The 21911-nt window shown below is 33.9% G+C and overlaps 4 protein-coding genes and 1 non-coding gene across 6 annotated transcripts; 3 read left to right on the top strand and 2 right to left on the bottom strand.

Moving 5' to 3' along the window:
- Window positions 1-79: 79 nt before the first annotated feature.
- On the bottom strand, window positions 80-1461 carry LOC101266648 (uncharacterized). The gene is made up of 3 exons (XM_004242421.4): window positions 951-1461; window positions 418-489; window positions 80-339 (listed from the first exon to the last, which is right to left on the bottom strand). Exons 1-3 carry the CDS (start codon window positions 1401-1403, stop codon window positions 271-273), a joined length of 594 nt encoding a protein of 197 aa, XP_004242469.2. The 5' UTR covers window positions 1404-1461; the 3' UTR covers window positions 80-270.
- A 113-nt stretch (window positions 1462-1574) lies between these two features.
- TRNAI-AAU (transfer RNA isoleucine (anticodon AAU)) lies at window positions 1575-1648 on the top strand. Its single transcript has one exon. It is a non-coding gene; the product is annotated as a tRNA-Ile (tRNA).
- Window positions 1649-3686: 2038 nt separating this feature from the next.
- LOC101260243 (auxilin-related protein 2-like) lies at window positions 3687-10988 on the top strand. The gene is made up of 8 exons (XM_004242399.5): window positions 3687-5057; window positions 5996-7679; window positions 7782-7926; window positions 8317-8414; window positions 8547-8612; window positions 9202-9291; window positions 9869-10045; window positions 10489-10988. The coding sequence occupies exons 1-8, from the start codon at window positions 4465-4467 to the stop codon at window positions 10525-10527; spliced, it is 2892 nt and encodes a 963-aa protein (XP_004242447.1). The 5' UTR covers window positions 3687-4464; the 3' UTR covers window positions 10528-10988.
- A 1120-nt stretch (window positions 10989-12108) lies between these two features.
- LOC101265836 (uncharacterized) lies at window positions 12109-15335 on the top strand. Its single transcript, XM_004242419.5, has 6 exons — window positions 12109-12461; window positions 12582-12613; window positions 13382-13552; window positions 13794-13844; window positions 14916-14974; window positions 15062-15335. Exons 1-6 carry the CDS (start codon window positions 12382-12384, stop codon window positions 15161-15163), a joined length of 495 nt encoding a protein of 164 aa, XP_004242467.1. The 5' UTR covers window positions 12109-12381; the 3' UTR covers window positions 15164-15335.
- Window positions 15336-15691: 356 nt separating this feature from the next.
- On the bottom strand, window positions 15692-21459 carry LOC101260832 (MLO-like protein 1). 2 transcript variants are annotated; one of them, XM_019214439.3, is made up of 15 exons: window positions 19842-19982; window positions 19132-19520; window positions 18977-19034; window positions 18613-18899; window positions 18294-18410; window positions 18143-18203; window positions 17967-18064; window positions 17681-17755; window positions 17486-17574; window positions 17338-17387; window positions 17147-17187; window positions 16674-16883; window positions 16507-16574; window positions 16288-16348; window positions 15692-16207 (listed from the first exon to the last, which is right to left on the bottom strand). In XM_019214439.3, exons 4-15 carry the CDS (start codon window positions 18892-18894, stop codon window positions 16013-16015), a joined length of 1347 nt encoding a protein of 448 aa, XP_019069984.1. In that variant the 5' UTR covers window positions 18895-18899; window positions 18977-19034; window positions 19132-19520; window positions 19842-19982; the 3' UTR covers window positions 15692-16012. The 2 variants fall into 2 exon arrangements, with proteins under 2 accessions (XP_019069984.1, XP_004242449.2); XM_004242401.5 differs by lacking the exon at window positions 19132-19520 and having other exon boundaries at window positions 19842-21459.
- Window positions 21460-21911: the final 452 nt, after the last annotated feature.

Raw genomic sequence — 21911 nt, 5'->3', positions numbered from 1 at the left:
CCAAAGGATATGTCATACAGGGGGAAACAAGAGACCCTCAAGCACAGATCAATCGCAATAGACAACGAAAACAACAGAATAATTTCAAGGGTCAAACATTGATAAAACCAATATATTTATACAACAAACTGGTGGTTCAACATGAGACAATTAGCCAACAACTAGTATGTTGAAGGATTGAATTGTATGAAAAGGAAAATGCTGTGTTGCAGGAGATTTTCAGACGACGCAAAACATTATCTTTTGTGACTATAGCTGTAAATTCATTCCCTATGCATTTGGGTCCTTGTCCGATGAGCTATCGGTCATGATTTCATCTTCTTCGTCGTAATTCAGCTCCTATAAGAAAAATATAAAGTTTCCATATCAATGTCAACAAAAGAAACAAAATTTAGCTCTAGTAAATGTTCTACTTGCCTTTAGATGATCACCCTTTATCTTCTTTTCTTCTATCTTCTCCCTGAGCGTTCGAATTGGAGAAATTTTTTGCTGCAATATACATTCACCAGCAATCAATTTCATCTCAATGTGATCATCGTGCCTCAATTTGAACTTAAAACCTCAAGATGAATTTTAAACCCCTAAACGTCAACCCTCTTGACTAGTGTGTTCATGCGATTCAAAATCCATATATTTATATTAAAAACAATTATTGGTGTAAAAAAAAAAACACCAATATATATGTTGTAGTTTTTTTAGAGGGGTTCGGGTGAGCACCCTCGGGACCCTCTAGATCCGCCCCAGACGGTAATCATGTTCATTTCATTGAGATTCACGCAACCATAAACAAGAAAATCATTCAAAAAAGATCAACTTATAAAAGGATTTATATTTTAAATTTCTTGCATCTTCATCTAAGATAAATCTCAAATTACAAAATAAAATTTTTGAGATTTCATTTTTATCAGACTTAAGTTCAACTGAAAGCAATCAGAATAAAATAGAGTTACCGTGCAGGATAATCTGAGCTCGTTCAATCGGAAAAGCCGATCAACTTCAAGTTCCAGCTGTTTCTGCATCTCCCCTCTGTTTAAGAGCTCTTTCATCTGCAAATCCAGCATCAAATCCCTTTCTTTCAACATCTTCTCTGTTTTCTCTTTATCGCCTTTCAGCCTCTCCAGCTTTTCACGAATGGCACTAAGCTCCTCAGCTAACGATGAATCGAAAGGTTCATCATGAATGCAGCTGATTCGATTAGTTGCCTTTTTTGGAATCGAAATACCTGGATGAAGATTCTCCTTGTTTGAGTTTTGAGTTACTGAGATTTCGATCCATTTTTCAGGTTTATTTGAATTGGATGTAACTGGAGTTGCCGGAGTGTTCTTCGGTTGAAGCGGTTTCCGGCCAGATATTGGCCGGCGGATCTGATTGTCGGGAAAAGGTGATGGGGCTGTCGATGGCATTTTGTTTTTTTTGTATAGCTTTAATTTGTTGGTTCGAATTTGAAATGGTGAAGGCGGACAACAACGGCTACTTATAAAAATGTGTGTACGCAGACTGGCACCAGAATCCAATGTTTTTCTGAACATAAAACATTTAAATATATTTTTTATTAAAATATTTTAGCACAACAAGGCCCATTAGCTCAGTTGGTTAGAGCGTCGTGCTAATAACGCGAAGGTCGCAGGTTCGAGACCTGCATGGGCCATATATGTTTTTGTCAATCAATTATCATCAGTCCTCACTATTAGAGCTAACTTCTCTCATTTCCTTACTAGGTAAGAGTATACGTGCATTTTTTATTCACATGTTTAAATTATTTTTGCGTAAATTATTCATTAACTGTTTCTCTATTTCTAAAGTAATGATAAGATATGTAAATACTCTTCATACTCTATTTATATGGAGTTTAATAAAATAGAATCTTTAATTTATTTCTACATTGTTTTTTTATTCTTTTTCTTTGATCTATTAAAATTAATTTCTCTATTTCTAAACTATTGATAAAATATGTAGATCTATTAAAATTAATTTCTCTATTTCTAAACTATTGATAAAATATGTGAACTTTTCATGTTTTATTTTATAAAATTATATTGAATATATAGTTATTGAATCAATGAATGGTAGGCACCAATTGATTCCAAATCCAAACTCAAGTAAAAGAACTAATTGATTAGATTTAACAATCTTACCCATTACAGCTGGTCACCAATTGATCATAAGAAACAAAGATTAAAAAAATATATATTTTTATTTTCAATCATTTTCTTTAATCTATACGAAAGAAATTGAAATTTAATGTGTCTTGCATTAAGAAAAATGGAGAATACTTTGAATACTTATCTGATATAATCTTGTCATTGTTTAATCTTGATATTATTTCCACAATATAATCTTGATATAATTCGATTGCAATCTAATCATCCAAAGGATCCTTTATAATCTTCGTTATATATTTTACATAATATATCTAGATTTGATTTTCACTTCTCCTTTTTCTTTTTCTTTTTAAATTTGACAATACAATAAAAGATTAAAATTAAATAAATTGTGATTAGGTTAGAGTTAATGTTTGATCCAGTTTTATCAAGTTCTAAGTCTCAATCAAAAAAGCGAATAAATTGACTATTGGTGGCAATTATAGACGTGTAAATAGAAAAATACATAAATCATGAAGACCTTTTCTTTGATTGCAAAATTGTCTAAATAATTTAATAAAACATAGAAACAAATAAATTACTACAATATAAGCATCCTGTTCTATATTAATTTACAAATAAATAAATGGAAATTTATATGTTGTCATTATAGTCAACAAATCAACCAAACAACTATGCTTGTGTCAATAATATAATATTACTCATTTAAATAGATAGTGTAATTGTTTTCTCAAACTACTACAATAAATCAGTAACATCTAATCTCAACAAAGTGAATATATAAAATATCAAATCTATTGTTAAACCCATTCATATTACTTTAATCTGATTATTTATTGAGTTCATTTAGAGCTGAGGATTTTATAAAAACAATTTATTTACGGACAAAAGTAAAGATAATATTTAGATATTTTATAATATTTATATTTATTTTATAAAATTTTACTAAATATATTGTTATTATAGTTTACTTGTCGAAAAAAGTATAGTAAGCCTCCTTTTTGGGATTTGAAATTGACATTAGGCCAAGGGAGAATGATAGGTAAAGTCTAATAAACTTTAGAATAGCAATATAGCACAAGCTTGTACCACTTATTAACAAAAGAAAAAAAAAACATTATTCTTAATAAGGCAAGGTATAATAATGTTACATATTTTGAGATTTACTAATTTAAATTTATGTCAAAAAATATATTTTAATAATAATATCTCTCATGAAAAAACAATTAGAAATCAAACACAAAATTCATAAAATTTATAATGAGATAATACTCACCATTCTTTTGCGCTCTAAGACATAACACATTTAAATTCGTACTATTTTTTTTATATATTTTAAACTATAACGTATACTAATAAGTGAATCAAAACAAACTAACAACAACACCATATTTAATATAATTTCACAAATAAAATATACGAAAAATGTTATATATACAACATTGTAAAGTTAAAAATATTATTTTAATAAAGTCTCAACTAAAGAAAAATATATACTCATTGAAAATAATAAAGAAAAGTTAAAATAACCACATTTAATATGATAAATGAAAAAAAAAAATAAGAAGAAAATTAATGAGGATCCATTTTTTTTTTTTTTTTCAAAAAACTAAATGACTCTCAACTACACAAACATCAAATACATAATTATGACTAGCGTGGGTGGTGATGCATCACCCTTAATCATAGATTTCAGATTTAAATTTTAAAATTAAAGAAATTCTTTTTGAAATTGCTATACCCAAATAAATCTTGTCATACACTATTTAAATTTTGATTAAATTTCTAATATATATATACATATAAAAAAATAAATACATAATTATAATTTTAAAATAGAAAAATAGTTGCCACATATCATTTTAATGTCTAGCCAACAATATATTATGCTACAATCAATATTCCACAATGAAACAAAAAAGAATCAAAATTTCGCCCAAAAAGTAAAAAGGTTCTTCTACGAAATTGAACCCAATCAATAACAACTGAGATAAAAATCGACGATAAACGAGAAAACAAAGGCGCACGACGGAGGCGGAGGAAGAAGAAGAAGTAGAGAGAAAAGAAGAAGAAGAAGAAGAAGAGAGAGAAACAGTCACCGGATACTCAGTCCTCCTCCTCTTCAAACCCTAATTCACCAATTTTCTCTCTCTACCTATACGTACATATATTCATATGTATTGATAGATATATATTTATTCATATTGATGCAATTTCTGATCATTCACATTTCTGCTTTGTGATTTCGGTTGACGGTATTGGCCTTTCAATTTCTTCTAATTTTCAGATCATACCAACAGCAATTGCAGTGTTTTCAAGGTAATTCGGTCCAGATCTGAAACGGCTTTAATATATATCTTCGATGGATGACCTAGATATGTTGACTCGAGATTACGGGTTTAGACCCGGTGGAAAATCGGCTCCGATGAGATCCGACGGTGGAGATCGTCGTTCCTCTTCCGTACGATCATCGTCATCTTCACCATTGTATGATGATCCTGATGGTTTATTGTACAAAGACGTCTTCGGTGGACCTCCAAAATACACCAAGTCTAGTAATAACAACAGTAAATCTTCGTCGATGAATGATATCAATTACGATTCAATTTTCAATACGGGCAATGATTCGAATAGCTATAACAACAGTAAAACATCGTCTGTTCCGGTGTATGACAAGCCTGTGTACGACGAGGATATTTTTGATGGATTGCCAGGACTGAAGAGCAAATCGGAATCTGAATCTGCATCCACTCTGAGATTTGACGACAACGTTTTTGCTACAATGACTTCGCCACCACAACCAAAGATGAAGGACGAACACTTTGGTGATCTGCTTTGGAATTTGAAGTCGAATGAGAAGGTAACAGGGCCTAAGAGCAGTACGAGCTCGAGCGCCAAAGAGTTTGATGATTTGTTAGCTGGTTTTGGGAGTAGCACTTCCACCAGTAATATGAGGTAATTTCTCATATTTCTCAAAGCTCCACTTGTTTCTCTTATCATTGTGCTTTAAATAATTTAAGCTATTTCTCATTGAAATCAAAGTAATGACTAGAATGGCTACAAAATTAAGGTATTGTTGTTTATATAGCTGATCCCAACTAGTTTAGTCAGTGATGAGAAGGTTATGGACTACCAAAGAGCAGAGAACATTTTACTTCCGTACGGTCATACATACATTATTTTGATAAGGGGGTGGGGTGGGGTGGTGGAACAGGAATCTGGGTACTGCAGAAGGCCATTATGCTCATTGCTCACATACATACTACTGTCTATGCTATTTGAATACAGCCTGAAAGGGATAACATGTAACAGATTTTGCCCTCTTGCATGTCGAATAGGATAGAGCGTATCACAAAATTCTTGTAGTATCTTTTAGCTTTTGGAAATTTGTATTTCTTATTATTGTTTATATATGGAATTACTTGATATATTATGTCTAAATGCTCTCTTTAGGCTGAAAATGCTTTAATTAGGTGAAGTAAGAACAGCTTATGAACACTACGTGATGGCACACAGAAAATGTAAACTGTTGTACTTTATCCATACTTGGAAAAAAAATGGTGGTACTTTATCCAAACAATAAAAATACAAAATATGTAACTGTTGTAGTGGAATACATATAATTCTGGTTAGAATTCTCAAAGTTTTGGTAATTGTTGGTGCTTAGTAGTGTGTCTTGTTGTAAAACAAAGCCAGTTCATTTTTCCGTTTGCCCTTTCAATTTTCATGAATTTCTTTTTAGACTGACTAGAAAACAATAGACACTTTGATATGTTGCATTTTTCCTTGGCATATCAGTTGCAATTAGTGTTTTTAATTAGTGTCAAATTGTTATCTTATCTTTGTTATCCTGCAATGTGATTGTCTAATGAGCGACAGGTGGTTTTGCACAGGTCATTCACAGAGTCTAGTCATTACTCCAAACCCACTGGAAATTCAAATCAAAGTACTATTGCTCTGGATGACCCTTTTGCAGGTCTAGGGCCAACCTCAATGTCGCCTTTGTCTAATTCGGGGGAGTTCATGGATCCACTTGAGCAGATTGGTCAGCTAGGTAAATCTGGAAATGCACACTCTGAAGCTTCATCGGTTAGTGGAGGAGTTCTTGATGATTTAGATCCACTGAATGGTTTTAGTAAGTCTGTCCCTCCATTGTACTCTGCTAGGACTAACAGAGGGACGGGAGGGAGTCCTCAGAGGGTAGGATCTGGAAGGAGTGACACACAAGCCTCTTCTTCTAGAGAAAACATCGGAAAATCTTCTTCCAGATCTTCTGATAGCCGCTCACAGAAAAAGGTGCCTGCGGATGGTTTTCAGGACTCTCCTCTGTTTGACATACCTTCAGCTGATCCTCAGAGATCTTTTGGTCCAGCTGGCTCCCCCCCTTCATATCCAAGTGGCAATATTCATGAAACACACTTCGGATCAGATACGTCCCCAAGATCAGAGGACCAAATGCTGCCTTCTGATGATGTGTGGCTTAGTGTATCAGAGATTCCTCTTTTTACACAACCTACAAGAGCTCCACCTCCATCACGACCTCCTCCTCCAATTCCTCGGCGAAATTTTAAGTCAGAGTCTAGTTCCTTTGCTTCAAATGCAAGAAAAAAGGGTGACAGACATTCTTCTTCTCCAAGTTACAACCAATACTCTCAAAGTCCTAAGGTTGTTCGTCCTGCAGCCAAGAGCCCTCCAACTTCTCAGTTGGATGAACTTGATGAATTTGCCATGGGTAAATCTCCCCACAGTGTGGATGGAAGTGCAGAAGTTTCTGGTGAAGATATGAATGCAAACTCAGTAGCTGCTGCATCAGCAGCTGCGATGAAGGAGGCTATGGATAGAGCTCAAGCCAAATTTAGACATGCTAAGGAAGTTCGAGAAAGAGAATCTGCAAAGGCAGCGAAGAGTAAGGAGGCTGTAAATCTGGACAGGGATGAACAGGCCATGCATGAGACACAAGAAAAAGAATTGAAAGAAAACAAGGAGAGATTAGAACGTGAACGTCAACAGAGGGAAAAAGAAGAGGAAGAGAGAGCACAATGGAAACTTGAGAGGGAGAGGGAGAGAGCCAGAGAGCTAGAAAGAGATAGGGGTAGGCAAGCTGTAGAAAGGGCTACTAGGGAAGCACGAGAAAGAGCAGCAGCAGAAGCTAGAGAAAGAGCTGCTGCTGCTGCTCGTTTAAAAACCGAAAGAGCTGCTGTGGAGAAGGCTGGAGCTGAAGCTCGAGAACGGGCTGAAAGGGCTGCAGTTCAGCGTGCACAAGCGGAAGCCCGTGAAAGAGCTGCAGCAGAAGCTAAAGAAAGAGCAGAAAAGGTAGCTGCAGAAGCAAGGGAAAAAGAAGCACGTGAAAAAGCTTCTGCTGCAAAGGCTGAGGCTGAGGTAAGACGTCGAGCAGAACGAGCTGCAGTAGAAAGAGCTGCTGCAGAGGCTCGAGAAAGGGCAGCTGCAGATGCTAGAGAAAGGGCAGCTGCTGCTGCAAGGATGAACCAACAAAAGAATGATGATGATCTTGAATCCTTTTTCAATATGGGTTCTAGAGCCAATAGTACACCAAAGACAAGAACAAGTTCTGTTAATGTAAATAAAGCAACCTAAGATATCAATTTAAGCCTCTTGCTATGCTCTATCTTTTATTATTCATTTTGGTAACTATTTCTTTGTTTCACCTGTCATTTCTAGGAGACTTCATTTGCTTCACAGTTCCAGAACAAGGCAGGTGCTGGAGGGCCTAAACCAACATTTTCATCTACCACAACCTCCTCCAACAGGACAAAGGCATCTTCAACAACAAGCTTTGCTGATGATCTCTCTTCAATATTTGGAGGTACTTAATTTTTTGCGGTTTCACTAATTCAGGGGGTTAGTCTGTACTACTAGTAAAGCCGCACAGGCTAGATTAACTACCATGGTGGCTTTTCACTTTCTTCAACTTTAGCTTCAATTGAATTAATGTCACGGCCACACAATTAAAACTTAATTCAGCACATCAGTTAGTAGCAGTTTTTATTGAATTATTCCCTCAATTGTACAGAAGATGTTATTTGAACTGTCTCAATTTCTTACCATTTTTTTAAATATTGTATTTATACTTCAAGAAGTCACTGAGGCAATGGTATGCTTACAGACAAACTAATTGCATACAAAATGTGTCATGTTGTTGGTTTTAAGTCTGTCTCATCAATTTCATGAATACTGAATTATGTTACTTAACCAGCTGCCACTTCATCTGGAGATTTCCAAGAGGTTGAAGGGGAAACCGAAGAAAGAAGAAGAGCTAGACTGGAACGTCATCAACGAACTCAGGAGCGTGCGGTATGCCCCCTGGCACACATGTGTCTTTTATTTCATATTTGGATTGTCGGGGCAAATTTCTATTTACAGCCTTTTAGCATGTATTGCATAGTTTTGCTTTATATATGATTTTTATGATATATATTTGCTCAGGCCAAAGCTTTGGCTGAAAAGAATCAACGTGACCTTCAAGTTCAGATGGAGCAGCAGGAAAGACACGTAAGCACTATTTTAAGAAACAACTTGCAAACGTACTAATACATTATTGCCTGCTCCGCTGCTTGTTACAGTTAGTGGAATACTCAAAAAACAGTGCCTATAATTTTCTTTGTATACCACTTTTACATGCCTATATCGAATTACAGAGTTATAAAACAATCATGTTGTTGCGATGTTTTTTTAAGATGCCCCTTGTCATTTTTAAAGCGTACTTTCGAACTTCGATTGGAAAGATTTTCTTTCTTCAAATCTTACCTGAACTTTGTGATCTTGTTTAAAGATGCAAATTTGAACTAGCCAAAGTTTAAACTTAAAGTAAAAGACTCCTCAAGGCCTTGCCTTTTGCCTTCATGATGCTATCCTATCTATAGCTGAATGAGTTGAACATTGCTTGTTCATAATTCCTGACTAAACTGTGTGCTGGCAGCGCTTAGGTGCATCAAGATTTCTAGGATGCGCTCTTTGGTCTATTGGCTTTTGTGGTGTCTTTCATCCTTTTTCTTTTTGCTCTGACTTCTGTGATATGTCCTTGCTATGATTTTTACTATTTTATCAATGTAATTGTAGATGCTTGCTTTTTTTTTAACAGAGAATATCTGAGAGCCTAGATATTGAAATCAAGCGATGGGCTGCTGGGAAAGAAGGAAATCTGCGTGCATTGCTATCAACTATGCAATATGTATGTTCTGTTTTATGTTCCGTTTATATGAGGAGATTAGTAGTACCCCAGAACTGTTAGATTCCACTTAACACACACCTGGTTATTAACATGAGAGAGGAGAGAACTTAAAAGGAGTTTTTTTTCGTTGAGAAGAAATTGGCAAACAAATGACACGTACTTCCCATCCATTTTGCTATCTCTGTATTTACTTGCTTGCTAATCATAGTCGATTTTTTTCTTTTGTGGTATTGGGTGTGGGTTGGGGGATTGTTGCCCTTCTACCTATTCACACCTTGAACAAAACTGGTATTAAAAGTAAAGAACTCCAAGCACACACACGTACATGGGAATTCATCATATCACATAACAGATTTTTCTTCCAACCACAGAAATTTATGCATCTAAAGATTTACACATGTATTGAACATCTGAGGGGACCAAAATAACTTGGATCTTAGAACAATCATTACTTTTTTGATTGACATTCACAAATAAATTATTTATGAATGGGAAAACCTCTACTTTCTGAAACATTTGATTGTATGCTTCTAATAGAATGGTCTTGATAAAGATATCAAATTAACTTGTGTCATAGGTGCTTTGGCCTGAATGCGGTTGGCAGCCTGTTTCTTTGACGGATTTAATTACTGGTGCTTCTGTGAAAAAGGTATATAGAAAAGCAACATTGTGTATCCATCCTGATAAAGTGCAGCAGAAAGGCGCCACCCTTCAACAGAAATATGTTGCTGAGAAGGTGTTTGACATGCTCAAGGTACTTCTATCACTGGTCAACATGATGTTCCATCAGTGCATTACGAATTTGGTTCTTCATCAACATGCCCTTCACACTTCTTGTTAATCGGAGATTTTACTCCTTTATCATGAGACATTAATAATCAATTTGTCTGTGGTTATGGGCTAGGAGGACCCATCTAGTCCAAATTCCCAACATTCTCAATTTTTCCCCTGGTATTTGCTTTTCAAGCCATGGGTCAAGGGTTCTGAAATTTATGAAGCCTCTTAAAAACACAGGTTTCTGTGGTTTTATAGGAGGGATTCTTATGCAGCCTTATGAAAAGTTTCATTTCTTGGCGTCTTTCCTTTTGCCTTATCAAGATTTTCATTGAAAGATCCTTTAGTTGTCACTGCTTATGTCCCGTTTTATTTATACTCAAGTCTATTGTGCTCTTTATTAAGTTCTATATCTTGCAACAGGAAGCATGGAACAAATTCAATTCAGAGGAACTTTTCTAGATGCTGCGTCCATTCATTAGCTTTGATCTACCTTCAGACTTTTTGATAGAAGAGGTAGCAACAGTTCCAAAGCAATGCTCGTGCTGACTCTGCATGATAATCTTCTTTCATAATGTGGCATGCTGGACTGGTAAAATGGGCCTTTGTAGCAGTGATGGTCAAGTGCAATATATTACTCTGTTGCTGTAAATTAACGTCAGTGCCCGAAGACATTGGTGGTGCATGGCTCTTGATTTGACTGGTTTCTGGGAAAAATGTCAGGCATTTTTCATTATGTGCAGCACGAAAGGAGCATTGTATGATTGAGTTGTGAAGTTATACAAAATGTATTTTCCCTATTCATTTATGTCTAAAGTCTTCTGTTTCTGCATGAGAAGAATATTTTTTAAACTGATGTTGTATTGAGTAAATCAGAATGATATTTTTGCACGATGTGAAAAGGTGAATTTTATTTAGTACCATGTGATGCTGTGTTTTATTTCTGCAGTTGAGTTTTGTCACTGATTTTGGACTCTCGTAATGCCTTTTACTTAAATTCCTTTTCCATGAAATTTTGCTCAATGTTTTACAATAATTGACGAAGACCAAATCTCTGCATTCGTTCTTCTTCTCAAACAAGGATCAAACCTGAATAAGTCAGTCTATTATGATTAGAATAAAAAACGAAATCAAATCAAAATTTTAATTGATTTACGTCGACTTTTTGGTCAAAAATATTTTTAAAATATAGCTCAAGTTTAAATCACATTCTTAAAATATCATTCTTAATAGAAAATATCTTTCAAAAGTATTTAAAAGTGAACAATATTCACCCTTCTTCTTGAATTTATTAAAAAACTAATAAATCTCACAAAAATTAAGTCATCCATTCGTAATTCGTAATCCTTAGATATGCCAAAAATACTAATAGTGGATTTTTGTGGTAATCGAGTTTTGCATTATACAAAATCTTTTAATTTGACATTTTCTTTTCATGTAATCTGATATTAAAAATATTATTAGTTGAAATATTTTTTAATTTTATTTTTTATTAATTGAAATATATTTCTTCTCAACTGAATATGCTAGAATTAAACTCAAATACAAAACGTAATCAATATTTTGATCACTTCAATATCAGATTGGCCAAAAAATTTATCAGTCTAAATACAGTTTGCCTATGAAAAAGGTAAAGATAATTAAGCTCTAACTTCTTTCTGTTAGTAAATGAGAAAAAGAACAGGTCATGTATACTCACACCTTTCAAATATTTTTTGTTTCGGTAAGCAATAGTGTCTAAAATTTTTAAATTTTTTTCAGGAACTTCTTATAGCAAGTAATGAAATTATAGCGGCAAACTTTGTTGATGGTCAAGTGAATTGGTCATGTTTTTGTAGAATCCCTTATTTTTTTAACAATATCTAATAGAATGATGAAAAAGGTTTCCTTTTAAATGTTTGAAGAATATATTATACTAAAAATGATACTTTAAGAATATAATTTAATTTTAGAATTTAATTTAAAGAGGTTGTTTTCCAAAAACTCGATTTACCAGAACACAAGTTGAGAGTTTCAGTTCATTTGATTAAGGTCCGGCAAAGAGAAATAATAGAACTTGACGGGCTTTCCTTGAAAATTCTTGAAAAGTTGGGGGATGAAAGTTGAAATTGAAAGAGTATGTTCACTCTATCTGAAGCGCGTGACTTTCATTCTTAAAAACCAAGCAAAATATCACAATCGTTCGATCAAAACCCTCAGCATGGACTCAACACACGTTCTCTGATGCGTAGCTGAAGAAATATCACCGGAAAGTTCACAGGAAATAAGTGGCGGCGGTGCGTGGCTCTTGTTGAATACCAAGCGAGAGGAGATAAGATGCCGGAACATCCTGCTGCAGACTCATCAGCCACCGACAACACCGTCACCGTCAAGCGTTATGCCCCTCCCAATCAGCGGTATCAGAATGATCTTATCATACGAATCGCTCTTTCTAAATCTGGACATATTTTATTGAATTGCCGAATTTGGATGTGTTTTATTGAATTGATTTATTGTGATATTGTCCTTTGTATCAGGAATCGTTCACTCGGCAGGCGAAAATCTGGAGGTAACTGGTTTTGATAATGATAGATTATGTTAATTAATTGAGATTATGTTCAGCTTAATGCCTTAAATTTACATGGAATGTACTGGTATTACCAAGGCTAATCTCACTTAAAAGATAAACATAAGTAAGCTGCTAAAATCTGATTGTGTAATTAAATAGTGATCCGTGATCACGCATACTAAAATCTGATTGTGTAATTCAATCGTCATAATACATCAGATCTTGCCTATGTCAATTGCGACAAGTTTGAAAGTGGGAAGTCTTGAAGCTGGGATGTAAGTTGAATTTCCGATTAGATGAGCTAACTCTAGTTGGGAATGAGAGTTGTAAAGATTGTTTTCATAAAAGCTTCCATTAAGTGGAAGCTATCCTTGTGATCTTTTAAGCTAGACTCGGAAAATGCTCTCAGGCACATTTTATAAGTTTTTTGCTAGGGACGCTGTGGTATCACGTGTATTTATCTGTGATCAACTAGCAGAATTGACCCTTCTTTAAGGTTATACATGGTAGACATCTACAAACTAAGCCACTGTTCAACCCCTGTGAAAACACAGGGGAGGATAAATACTTCCTAAAATCTGAGTTGACCTTTTGACATAGAATAAGACCTTTGAAGTGTGTGATACTCTCAACTGGTCGACTAGTTTTATGTGATGTATGTTTCAAAGAAATAGATAACTTTTGTTCTATGCCTATGGACTTTTGGCTGGATTTTGTCTTCTATACTAGGAATCTAGATCGACCTTTCTCTAATGGTTTAGTTTACAGATCGACTTGAAAGAGCTAGCAGCTATGCTAGTGATGGAGAGAAGAACCAAATGAGAGCAGCTAAGTCTGTATCTGATGCTGGAGTCAATCGAGTAAATGATTATCCTCCAACAAAGTTAATACCGCTACAAGGATGTTGTACAAGCGAAGCTTTTCAGCTACTAAATGACCGTATGTTTTTTTTTATCAAATCATGAGCTCCTAATGTTATCAATTCCGTCATCTATTTAATTACTTCGTTCTCGATTACATTGTCATACCTTCCATATCCTTTACAGTTCTCCCATATTATGATTAATAATTTGGTTACCAGCTTCCAGTCTTGTGCATTAACATTGTATGATGCACCTAGTTACTATGATCAAAAAGTCACAAGTGAGAATTATCATGAAACTTCATCTTTTTTTTATAGGCTGGGCAGCTGCTCTGAATGCTCATAATAATTTATCAGAAGATTCTCGTGGTAAGTTAGGGTGCCTCTCTACTAATCAATTGCTCTGTTTCTTCCTTGAGTTGCTATGTAAGAGAAGTTATTTGGGATACTTCTTTGCCATGTTTCACATTTCAATTTGTGTTGGAAATGTAAATTTTGTGAACATATACATTCACTGCATAATTCATCTATCTGGTGCTTCTTTTGAAGGTAACACCATATATTCTTCTGGATGGGTATGTTGAACAGTTCTAAGCCTGGAATGTGTCGGCGTTTTTGTTTTGCATCATATCATCCACCTCCTGGTTATCCTGATTCCTGAGACCTAAATGCTCACACTTCTAATAAAAATAATAAAATTGACCCTCATTCATCCCAAAAAGAAAAAATGTTAAATACTTCTAAAGCATGCTTCAAGTGTCCTTTCTGGGATTGAGTTCTTATGTGTACTAACTTCATTCTGACTGGGTAGTAATGCCAAGTTTGAATGGCCTGCCTGGATTAATTTAGCTTTTATCATCTTATATGGTATTGCCAATCGTCGATGTCCTTGAGCCTAAAATAGGCTTTAGAGCAACAAAAGGAATTGTAGGAAATGAAAACTGCATTGTAGTTCTCTGGTGTTGAAAAGGAGTGCAGAAAGTATTGAATTTGTTATTATCTGTTTAATGTGTCCATTGTCTTTAGCTTAGTCGTAAATTACTAACTAAGCTTTGATCACTGTGCGGCTTAGGTCAGAAAGAATTTCTAGGAGACATTGAGCATAAATAAATCTCACTTCTAGTAGTAATAATGGATATGTTTTCAAATAAAATAACAATAGACACATCTACATGTTTTTAATTTTTTTTCCGTCATATACAGTATTGGATTGTCCTACAAAGGTAGGGGTAAGGTCTGTGTATATCCTATCCTCCTCAGACCCCACATGTGGGATCACACTGGGTATGTAGTTGTATGTGTAATATTGGATGAAGATGAGATTAAATAGAGCAAAAATGAACAGTAAGGGTTCATGCAGTTGCAACTTTCTTGTGATTGAAGTATTATTGTTGTACTCTTCTGATCACAACTAATTTGGCTGTCGTTCTATTTACCCAGAAAGGCCTGTAATGTACACAAAAAGATCACCTTGGGGGCATCCTTTTCTTCCACATCAAGTAAGAGGCTGTCTGCTTATTCTCTCCCCCCTCCCTTCCCCAGAGTCAACTTTCGATAAATACTGATCATTTATCTTTTGTCTCCAGTTGATGTCACAAGCAGGAGCTGAATCTTCTACTGGCCAGAAGGATTTTCTAAGCAAACTTCAGATGGCTATGCTCAATACACATGTCAATTTCGATGCCTAAATGCTATCCATCAAGTGGTCAAAAACTAAGGAGTTTCAGAATTATTTGCAATGCAATGTTAAATACCTGTTATCAGCCATCATCAATCCTGAATAACTACTACGTATTTAACCTGTTGAAAAAACTCTACTTGTGCATCATTTAAAAATTGTAATTCTGTACCTTCCCACAATTTTTCTGTTTTTATATTTTTTACGCTTTCAAAAAAAAAAAAAAGTTATGGTGGTGTTGGGGCTAGCTTGTGTGAACTTTTGACTATTTCCTCACCAGGTACGTATTATCTCCCCACTAGCATTAGAACACCATTCAATAACTCTGTCCATCAAGTTTAGGCAGGCGGAGAGTAACTGTACCCATTTTTTTTTGTTTTTTTTTAAGTCTGATAGAATTTTGCGCTCTGGTCTTCTATGATTTTCGCTCACTTCATTGAAGTTAGATAACGCTCATAGGCGTATGCTGCACTAATAACATAAAGAGGGAAGAACCCTCTTCAACTGCGAAAACAGCATTGAGAAATACAAACCAAAGTTGGCAAATGGTGTACATTTTACTTATATCAAGTAAAACTTAATATATCCAGTTAATTTTACATCAAACCGTCAAGGGAACGCATATACAAAACCCCCTTTCACCTCAGCAATAGCCTAAGATAATCATGCCTCGGTCCCAAACAAGATCAACGTTTTGAATTCCACCAACCATCATTCTCCATTTCAGTTCATCTTGCACAGTAAAAATCTAAAGCTTTTTGGCGCTCTTATCATACATATATATATTCAGTAACTGGTATACTGGATCATACCTAACTTTTACAAAATATTGTTCAAATGGCATTGAACAAAATGTTAGCTAAACCCCATTTTGAGGGAGATCTTTGTGGTCATTTACAGACAGTGATGCTGCAACAACAGAACCGTCATTTGAACGGGTAGATCCGTCTCTACCATACTTATGTCCCTTCTTCTTTTTCACCTTCTCAGCCCATTCCACAAGACATGTTTGAACATGATTATCGAACATCGATTTCTTATAATGACTCCCCATCTATAATTTCATGTAAAAACAATATTAGGAGAAGGACATTCAGGTTTAAGTTTCATCGATTGGTTTGAGTAAAAACTCACCTGTGTAACTAGAGCATAAAGTGGCAGTGTACTATAGCTGCATAAAACTTGAATGATTACCCTGGAAAAAGATGAAAACCACCTTCATATATGAATGTTAAGGGTCAAGAAATTTGCAATAAGGGGGTTGGTTTATTTGAATTCCTTTCGCTGAAAAATCACACCGTATATATATATATATATGAAGTTATGAATAGAGGAAGGAGTAGTGAACTCTACCCTATGACGAGCCGTGGAATCACAAAGACATATTTTCCCATAATGCAGGAGTGAAAGCCATATTGGAACTACAAAGATTATTTTTAAAAAAACATGAAATTTAGGAAAGGAACATTGAAAAAATTGTATTGAACACTGAATTAGAATGGTGTTGATTAATGACTTACCAAAATCCAGAAGAAAAATGCTATTTCAAAAGCATTTTGGAAGAGAATAAAATGTATCAAGAGGAGGATGATTTGAGGGTTATCGAACCAAAAGTGATTATCAGATGGTGTTACAACCAATTCGCCTTCTATAGCTACATGTTTCTCAGCAATTTCATGAGCTAACTGTAGAATCACATGCTCCAACTTTGTTCCCACAGAGAGCAGAAGCTGAAAAAATGAAGAACCAAAAAGGCAACATAAAATCAACTTAGCTTCCTGCTGCTTTTAAGCCTTGATCATGTTGGCTACCATTTTATTATGACTTGAATATGAGTAGAGTAGCAGTGCAGATTACCCTTGAACTATTTTTATTAACAAAAAAAAGAGCCTAAATTGATAGCTCTCGTGATCGTGTGCTGAACGTTAATTCATAGATAGGAGACTGAAAGAATGAAAACTATACGAGTGAAATTCATGACGGGGTCACTCACAATAAAAGGAAAGAAAGCAATCCAGAAATATGTATGCCAACCTGCACAAGCACAGTGATGTATCAATCTTCACATCACAATAAACGAAACTATCCTCTAAACGAAAGCACAAAGCACAATAGCATTGTAGTAGGCTGTAGCATGAAATCGTAGCAGTGTGGCAAGGTGAACAAGTTTGAGCTGGGATATACCGTTAATGTTAAGCAACAAGAAGAGGATTACGAATATCCAGAGATACCAACTGCAAAACAAACAAAAAACAAAGAGCGACAAGTTCATTTGAAGAACCAGCAGTGAGAAACTACATTCTAAGAGCTTTAGCATCATTCTATCACTTGCCTGATACCAACAACTGTCCTAAAATCGTCTTCCAGTGCACGTATCATGTACCTATGAAAATTGAATCTTGGATTTCCCTTGCAATGTGTCTACACAAGGAATATGCTTTTACTAATATTATGTATAAGCCAAGTAAAAATCACTACATTGTAAAACAGTTTCTATCTAACAACTATGGCAAATGAACATAGTTACCATAATGAATCCCAAACGAAGCGCTCTGTAGTCTGATTCGTTGACAGAAGCATAAAATTGCTTGAAGAAAGAACGCTGCAAATTTTCACCAAAATACAGTAAGTTAGTTGATTAATACCAATACGAATCAGAGAAAGAAGGTGATCATATGAGTCTATCGCGAGTCATTTGAGAACATATGTCAAAACAATCACACAACAGAAGTTTTTTTGTTTTTGTTTTTGTTTTTTGGCACATATGGAAATACAAAGATTCCATATTGTTCGCGGAGAATGGGGGTGCTTACCACCCAACCCAAAATGGCTGATTGTGTACCCATACCCTGAAACCGATTCCTGATGAAATCATGTTCAAAGACATGAGTAACTGTTGGCTTCAAATGAGCTGCAAAATGGAATACCAATATTACTAGTAGCTTTACATTTCAACCGTTTACTTAATTCCTTTCCTATTTAGTCATACCATCTTCGGATTCATAATCATCTTTTACGATTGCATCCTCCCATTGCTTCCATTGACGTATCTAGGCCATTATTAAAACATTCACAAACAATGAATCAGCCCGAAAGACAAAGTAAAAGAAACTCAAGCAGAAAAGCTTAGTAACTCTCACCTTTGCTCCTCCAAATACAATAGTCAAAACAGAGAATGTCACATGCACAATAGCTAGGACAAATATAAAAACATGAAGGTGATGCAACGCCTCAAGAGATAGTAACGGAACCTTGTTCTGTAAAAACAACGGAAAGTATTATATAAGAAGTAAACACCAATGTTTGAAGTCATATTGTCAAACATAAAAGGAAAAAAGTGCAGCCAAAGTTACTGGATTCTGCCAAACTCGTAACTTGCAAACTAACAAGAAACAGATATAACAGAACATCGCCAACACAAAGTATATAGCTGGAAGTTAAGAGCAATGACTTAAGTACTTTATGACGGCAGTAACCCTCAGCTGACATTGTTTCTTCTTCAAGCAAATGCCGTTGATGGTGAGGACCAGCATGATAGTGAACCGCCTGATTGTTAACCTGAGGCTCTTTGTGAGGCGGAGGTGGAGTTAGAGTTGGAGTTGGAGTTGGAGGTGAAAATGAAGTATGCTCCAACGGTAACGCACAGGGAAGCAAGTGTGTTACAACATGAGGAGGCACACAGATTTCAACAATACGACTTTGAAATACTGTTAACAGCAGAGAAATAAACCCCAACAGCATCAACTCTGCACATAATACACATTCACAAAATAGTTCATATATAAATACAACCTTAATTGATCAATGTTGTATATTTTTGAACCTTCTTTAACTTTCTGTAGGGCTTCATACAGATGCTTTTGATTCTTCTTCTTCAGACGCTGCAACCAGTAGCAGAGCCAGAGATTTCGTTAAGAATGTTCAAAGTTCAATACATATATATACATATACATGTATGAAAATAATTGACCTATATACCTAATTAATATAGTATGATTTTCCTATGAAGTATGTTTAACGGACCACCTTTCACTCTATGTTGCTAAGCTACGTATTGGTTGCATCTATAATAAAATAATGAAACTTGAACAAACCAACAACGATCAATAATAACAAGTTCAGATCCGCTATATGAATTCCTTATACCATTCCACTTGTAAACCGTTTCATAACATGGCGAAATTGAAAAGGAAAAATAAAATGATGGAATCTTAGTCAAATGTTGAAAATCAATTTTTTTTTTCTCTCTGCCCTTGTGATGAACACTATATGTAAAAAACCGTATCAGGCTTGTCCTATGCGACAAATTCAACTCAGAAGTCATTGAGAAGGATCGATCCCAGGTGGATAACCATCCTCCAAACCAACTGTCATCCAGAAATAGAGAGAAAACAAAGACATTATATTTCATAAAGACATTGATTTCTTAACAATAGACAGATTCAAACATGACAATAAAATGCATGTTATTTATTTGTTGTTTTCATAGAAATACCAATAAACTCTTTTAAGAAAAAAAAAACTACGTGCACTAAGCTTCAGCTACGCACATTACAAGTACAAAATCTTATCCTGCATTTTCGAGAAAATCTTTTATATAACCATATTGCACATTCATATGATAAATAATTATAATTTTTTTAAAGAACAGAAAAAATAAATAAATATATATATATATATATATATACCTTGCCAGCGTAATGGATGAGACGTTCAACAAGAAGAGAAATAGAAACAATGACTGTGCATACAGCAGCAACCACCCATGTTGGTGTATATTCCAATGACCCTTCTTCCTCTCCACCTCCCTCCATATATTATTATTATTATTTTCTCCTGTTTAAGTTTTGGTAAATTATTTCATGGATTAGGCAAATATGATAAAATTAATTAATGAAATGAAACAGAGAAAAATGAAATCACACCCACAATAAATTGGGGGAGTGATTATGAAATGATTGATGATCAAGAAAAAAGAGATGAAGAGTTTGGAAGAAAATTGCCAAAAAAAAAACTATATTTTCCCAACGACGTGGTTTGCATGAATGATGTTTCATGTGTTATATTAATTTCATTGTCATGAAATGATGTTAATGTGTGTTTCTCCTTTTATTAGGTTTATAAAGGTAGTTACTAATTTAATTTTTCAAAAAATTAAGATTGTAAGTTAAAATAATATTACATTATATAATATTTAACTTTACGTTTATTTCAAAATAAATCACACACAAAAAACTATTTTTCTAACTCTAGCTTTTGATAACGCGAAAAAGAAAAATGAATAAAGGCTATGGATGTGTATTGGCCAAATTTGAATATGACTAATGTTTTCTATTTCTATCATTATAATTAGGGATACTAAATTTTATGGATAGCACGAATTAAATATTATGACGTGTTTAAAATTATAAATTTCAAAGAACTTGGTTATTATATTAGAATCGAAGCGAATAATGTATAATAAACTTTGATAATTAGTTATTTATGTCATAGATTGATGATTTTTCCAACAATACCCAACATTATAAAATTGAAAATAGAGTGGAGGTGCAAATAACATTTTGGGATTGTGAGTTAAAATTTAAGAAATTGGATTCAATACTAAATGGTAGTGTACTAGAATACGAGATATTTATGGATGTTTGAGAAAATTATATAATATTTTATGTCATACCAACTTATCATAATTCACGAAAAAAATTATATCTCAGAAGAATCATAAAGAATATCATTTTATGAAAAAAATATCTCCATATAATAATTAATTGAATAACAAAGAATAAAATTTAATAATATTAGATTCATGATAATAATACTTCATTGAGCTGTCAATATGGGTCAGACAGATTGTTCAGACTAACCCATAGGCCATACTAGTTTTAAAATGGTGGCCTCACAACTCTAGGCCTCTGTTTAAACCAAAGTTGGTGTTTTATAATTTTTTTTAATTATAATTTGTCATTTTTTTATTAGAAAAAATAAAAATCTCATCTCTATTAATTTTTTCCCCATAATATATTTAAATAAAAAATAAATATACTTCTTCAAGACTTTAATTTATTTTTAAAAAAAGATCTAGTAATTTTTTGTATATACTCTAAAAATTTTTTAAAAAAGTTTGTCTTACATAACCAATATATTATAAAGATAACCACAATAACTATCTTCCTTTTTTTAAAATAAATAAATAGGAAAAATTGTTAACTTAATTTTTTTGCTAATATGTGATAACTATTTTTCAAAGAAAAAGTTTTACAAACAATTTTACTTTAAAGATTGACTCATTAGAAAAATGAAAAAAAAAAACAAAAAAAACAGAGGGATAGTCGTAGCCACAGGAAAAATTAAGTAAAGAAAATAGAAAAAAATGTGTGTAATGTATTTGTGGATAAAATAATATATTGTTATGAGTAATGACATAATAAATTTTTTTATAAAATATTAATCATCTATATCATGTTTAGATCTTGATTTAATTAATTAAATAGTAGCCGTTTTTATTTTTTATTATGTCATGAGTCTTCAATTCAAAGTAAAAAATTGAGGAGATGGAGAGGAGTTAAGACTCCAAAAATAAATAAATAATAAAGAATTCCAATATTTTTTTATTAAAACAAATTTGGTCTTGAAGAAGTTTATTTCCTTGGTTTGGATAAATAATAATAAATAATCTAATTGAGGTGGGCTCTTTATATTATCCAATAGGAGAATGACAGATTGTTTTTTATGAGTAAAAAAACCCTATAGTAGGTCAAGTG

The sequence above is a fragment of the Solanum lycopersicum genome, chromosome 6 (assembly GCF_036512215.1).
Source record: "Solanum lycopersicum chromosome 6, SLM_r2.1".
In the NCBI taxonomy this organism is placed as follows: domain Eukaryota; kingdom Viridiplantae; phylum Streptophyta; class Magnoliopsida; order Solanales; family Solanaceae; genus Solanum; species Solanum lycopersicum.
The sequence above is the reverse complement of the archived record's forward strand: the minus strand, read 5'-3'. Positions and strand labels throughout refer to the sequence as shown.

Excerpts from the sequence above, each read along its gene's own strand:
- LOC101266648 (XM_004242421.4), bottom strand. The coding sequence starts at position 1,403 with ATGCCATCGACAGCCCCATCACCTTTTCCCGACAATCAGATCCGCCGG. Across the intron at positions 490-950 it reads AGCTCAGATTATCCTGCACG|CAAAAAATTTCTCCAATTCG; the intron begins GTAACTCTATTT and ends TGTATATTGCAG. Across the intron at positions 340-417 it reads TAAAGGGTGATCATCTAAAG|GAGCTGAATTACGACGAAGA; the intron begins GCAAGTAGAACA and ends TTTTTCTTATAG.
- LOC101260243 (XM_004242399.5), top strand. The coding sequence starts at position 4,465 with ATGGATGACCTAGATATGTTGACTCGAGATTACGGGTTTAGACCCGGT. Across the intron at positions 7,680-7,781 it reads CAAGAACAAGTTCTGTTAAT|GAGACTTCATTTGCTTCACA; the intron begins GTAAATAAAGCA and ends TGTCATTTCTAG. Across the intron at positions 8,415-8,546 it reads AACGAACTCAGGAGCGTGCG|GCCAAAGCTTTGGCTGAAAA; the intron begins GTATGCCCCCTG and ends ATATTTGCTCAG.
- LOC101265836 (XM_004242419.5), top strand. The coding sequence starts at position 12,382 with ATGCCGGAACATCCTGCTGCAGACTCATCAGCCACCGACAACACCGTC. Across the intron at positions 12,462-12,581 it reads TATGCCCCTCCCAATCAGCG|GAATCGTTCACTCGGCAGGC; the intron begins GTATCAGAATGA and ends CCTTTGTATCAG. Across the intron at positions 12,614-13,381 it reads CGGCAGGCGAAAATCTGGAG|ATCGACTTGAAAGAGCTAGC; the intron begins GTAACTGGTTTT and ends TTTAGTTTACAG.
- LOC101260832 (XM_004242401.5), bottom strand. The coding sequence starts at position 19,967 with ATGGAGGGAGGTGGAGAGGAAGAAGGGTCATTGGAATATACACCAACA. Across the intron at positions 17,756-17,966 it reads CAGCCATTTTGGGTTGGGTG|CGTTCTTTCTTCAAGCAATT; the intron begins GTAAGCACCCCC and ends GAAAATTTGCAG. Across the intron at positions 16,208-16,287 it reads TTTATGCTCTAGTTACACAG|ATGGGGAGTCATTATAAGAA; the intron begins GTGAGTTTTTAC and ends ATGAAATTATAG.